The sequence below is a fragment of the Hypomesus nipponensis genome, chromosome 24 (genome assembly GCF_054491055.1).
Source record: "Hypomesus nipponensis isolate SF chromosome 24, ASM5449105v1, whole genome shotgun sequence".
Taxonomy (NCBI): domain Eukaryota; kingdom Metazoa; phylum Chordata; class Actinopteri; order Osmeriformes; family Osmeridae; genus Hypomesus; species Hypomesus nipponensis.
In genome coordinates, this window is record NC_140384.1 from 4,511,831 (window position 1) to 4,516,019 (window position 4,189).

Consider the following 4,189-nt stretch of genomic DNA (forward strand, 5'->3'; position numbering starts at 1 on the left):
ACGGCCTCCACAGCAACGCCACCTCCTGCCATTGCTCCAGTCGCCCCGGCCCCCGAAGCCCCTGTATACGATCTAGTAGTTCCTCTTAATGTACCTGTAGATCATGGCCCAACCCCTACACACCATCAAGGAACCGCAACGGGTACCCCACCAAGGTACCCAGCTCGCCACAATCGGGGTCAACCTCCAGCACGGTACCGCCCTGAGGATTGAACCAGACAGTAGTGCTCGGGACGACCACTGTTAATGTGGGGGGGAATTGTAACGGGAGCAAATGTCATTCATTTGAACACATGTTTGGGGGCGGGACAGCCGATATCGTTCTGTATGTTTGCTGTGTCGGTGTTTGCGTGACATCTCTCTACAGGTGTTCCTTATCGGCGGGCTGATTTGACCACCTACGGGATTGGCTGGGTAAAGGCATAAGAACAAACCAAGATCTCCTCTCAGGGCTCGCACCCGACTACGGACGACAACGGTTTCCACACACGGAGGCGAGATCCGGAGCCAGCCGCCCTCTTCCCCGAGTCCTGGATGATCGGTCAGCACGGTGCCTCCAAGCCCCATCAGATTGTTCAACGCACTCAACTCCACGCCATAAAGGGAAGTAGCCCCGCTATTACTTTATGTGTGTGAGAACAACTGCAACCGTGATCGTTACATTTGGTTGCGTTTAATTATACACCTCCTGCACTTCCCCAGCACACAGAAGAAGCAGACGCCATCAGCAGTGTGGACGACTACCCCGAGACGAACTATTGTTGGTGTGGATTATAGTTTCCTGTTTCCCCAGTCTGGGCTGGGCTGCTAACGCACGGGGGAACAACGTCAGTGCCTCGTAGGCGTGGCCGACAGGCTCGCATCTGTCCCTCAACCTCCTCCTGGACTTCGGTTGGCTAGGCCGTGGGTTGGGCCGTGAGTACTGTCGAACGGTGATTGGCCTTCGAATCCGTTCCCCATTAGAGTAGGGAATTGTGTATTTTAAATTGTGGTTAGACTTTCCACTGGCTGCCCGCAGTGTCACCATATTTATATCGATTATCTTCATACCTGGGGCTCTGTGTTGTCATACTGGGTGGTGATCTTACCTGTTGGCTCATTTAGCCTCCAGCTGTTTGCATATTGCACATGCTATTATAGTGCCAGATTGTTTGCAGTTTTTGCACGTACGTTTGCAGTGTCATTGTTTACACGCTTTGCACAGACTGATCTCAGTGGGGATCACTGCTTAAACTTTGCACATCTTGACGTTTTCCACTACAGGGTTACCACACGGTCGGTTAGATTACTATAGCCCTCTTTACAGGTTTGCAGATAATACCCATTTCCACTGCCGGCGCCTAGTCTGGCCACCCTGTTCTAACTGTGAATTGATGAGTTGTTTTCTTGTGTTATTTCCTCTGCTAGTATTTTATAGGATGACAGTTTCCTGTTTTAAACTTTGTTAATACCAATAAAACCGTGTTCATAAATACATTGTTGGTATTGTTGTGTATTCAAGGGTCTAACGTTTTTAACCTGTCCGGTTACATAAACTACCTTTTAAGTGTTTCCCCTTATCTTTACCTGCAGACACTAGGTCCATATTTTTAGAGTCGCACAACCAAATCAACGTTTTGTCAACGAGAGAACATATTTTGATATGCAAGAAACAGTGAATAACACATACAATATACATATCTTATAAATACGTTTTAGTTTATTATCTTATATTAGTATATGTTGCAGAAAGATCCGATGGCAGATCCATCTTACAGAACTACATTTCCCAGCTTCCACCGCAGTATTTGTGTTTCCCAAAGTCCTGTTCGACATCCTCTTTACTCATTCCTTACAGCAACAAGAAGGTCGCAAATAGCAGTTTCTCACAGATAAAGAATAGACATTGCAAGATAAAATGCTTGGGCAGGCCGTTCGACGATTCACAACCTCTGCGGTTCGCTCTTCGCATTACGCAGAGGGACCCGGAAAGGTAATTTATTTTAAAATATTAACAATTTAAAACAGCGGGCCTTGCCTCGGGTCCAAGCCTGCTTTGGAGGTCATGCCTTGACAATGCAAGCTATCTTAGGCTAGGCTACTGTGTTGGATTTAAAAAAAGAGTGTTTGCTTACTCATTAAGTTGATCACTAGCGAGCTAAATGTAGCCTTGCTCTAGCTTTATGTATAGAATGTATATTATCGAACGTTCGCCAGTTTCTTATGGCGGTACAGGCAGGTTATCTATCACCATCCATGCTAGCACTAGCAGTAGCAGTACACCACTGTTACGTGTTGCGCTAGCTAGTAGTAGCACCACAGTAAATTGCTGTGCATCCTAATCGGACGTTAGCTGTTTTTCGCTAGCGTGCTAGCAAGCTAATCATTTCCTGGTGTGGTTTAAGATTGTAAATTAGTCTTCGTTTAGTAACAAGTTAGCCAGCTAGATTACGTAAAATAGCAAATATGTTAGCTAAACATTTCGGTTGAATATTTATGAACGCAATGGGAAACTTGTAGACTACTGGCTACGTTGGATTAGCTAGTTAGTTAACCTAGGTAACCTAGCTAGCTAGACTGTGTAGTGTAATTTAGTAGCCCCGTCGCATAGACGTTAACATCCTGTAAGTGTCCCAAAGGGTTTTATGTATGCTATGCTAACCGAGCTGCTTAAGACCTACTCTCAACACAATCGTACATTATGTGTCTGCATGTATTGGTGGACAGGACATGGCATGTCTGTGTTCAACCACTGACAGCAGTCCTTCAAGGAGTCCTTGAGTTTAGCTTGTTGCTGTAGACGCTCACCCAGACACACGGATTCAACAGTTGTAAGCCTGGATATTTTGGTGATGTGCCTTCATTCTTGCCCGACTCACTGTTTCTCTTTCTGTGTATTTTCATTTCAGAACCTTCCGTTTTCGGTTGAAAACAAGTGGCGTCTGCTGGGCATGATGGTGGTGTTTTTCGGCAGTGGCTTCGCTTTCCCCTTCATTGTTGTCAGACATCAGCTGCTGAAGAAGTGAAGTGACTGTGCGTTCCATGCGGCCTTCACGGTAATAGTCGCTGATCCATTAACTGGGGTTCACATTCACGTCAGGAACCATTAGCGGTTTCTTGGCATGAATTTGAACTGCGCTCAAGAGAGACAATGACATCCATCACTGTTTGCTACTGTTGATTTTACTGTCGACCTCAAACAAATGACTGATGTGTGTGTGTGTGTGTGTGTGTGTGTGTGTGTGTGTGTGTGTGTGTGTGTGTGTGTGTGTGTGTGTGTGTGTGTGTGTGTGTGTGTGTGTGTGTGTGGGGATAGTTTCAAATGTCGTGCAAGTTCATTTCTCTGTTGTCATTTTAAGATAAGCTCGCACATTAGCATGGTAATTTGACATTAGGAGAGCAGATAAATATCAGGGGGAACCAAGCCTGACTAGCAGTTGTCACTGTCACATTTATCTTAACTGCTGTTTACTCTGAAATTGGATTTCTGTCAACAGATCTGCACTAGCCATTTTATCAATCTTTCTCTTTGTCTCTCACAGGTGTGCACCATGAACATGTCTATCCATCAACGTTCTCTGCACTTGGAAGAATGGGATTCCCTTATTTGTCTTTGTAAATAAAGTTGACCTAAATTTATGTTGCTCACATGATGTATCCTGTTCATGTTTTCTTTTGTTCTCTGAATTTGGTTCTGAACTCTAAGGGTTAGTTTAAGGGAAGTTTCACTATTTTCAGGCAAAGTACTTGGCAGCCTGGTTTCTAATCATACGGTTGCCAACAGTCCAATGTCAATTCAGATGGTATTAGTGCTACCACTAAGGGCCACTTTATCTCAAAATATACTGTTCTACTCCATTTAAAATCCATAACCTTTTACAGCCTTCCATAAAAATATTCCCAATTTATGGATAATTTAATTCACATAAGTGTGCACACCCGAGTACATGTACAAAGGGGTAATGTTAGGTTCTTGGACAAATAAAATGCATAAAGTAAGTAAAACAATCACATGGACAGTATGTTGTCCCATTACATTTGTTTTTGCACACACGCATGTCAAATTACAGCCAGCATTTGAAGGGGATTATTTGTCCTGTCGTTAAAAGCCTTGAACTTGAACGCCACTTGAATGGAATGTGAACGGACCAAGAGTTCAGGTCCCTCAGCTCATACCGCATGGGTTTGGGAATGGACTTTTTTTTTCTTT

General features: G+C 44.4%; 1 protein-coding gene across 1 annotated transcript; it reads left to right on the forward strand.

Moving 5' to 3' along the window:
• The first annotated feature begins 1,825 nt into the window (after positions 1–1,825).
• On the forward strand, positions 1,826–3,627 carry cox7c (cytochrome c oxidase subunit 7C). Its single transcript, XM_084689992.1, has 3 exons — positions 1,826–1,972; positions 2,889–3,035; positions 3,522–3,627. Exons 1-2 carry the CDS (start codon positions 1,898–1,900, stop codon positions 3,003–3,005), a joined length of 192 nt encoding a protein of 63 aa, XP_084546118.1. The 5' UTR covers positions 1,826–1,897; the 3' UTR covers positions 3,006–3,035; positions 3,522–3,627.
• Positions 3,628–4,189: the final 562 nt, after the last annotated feature.

Bases quoted from the DNA above. Each gene is read 5' to 3' on its own strand.
- cox7c (XM_084689992.1), top strand. From the start codon at position 1,898: ATGCTTGGGCAGGCCGTTCGACGATTCACAACCTCTGCGGTTCGCTCT. The intron at 1,973-2,888 runs GTAATTTATTTT...TTTTCATTTCAG, and splicing joins ACGCAGAGGGACCCGGAAAG to AACCTTCCGTTTTCGGTTGA.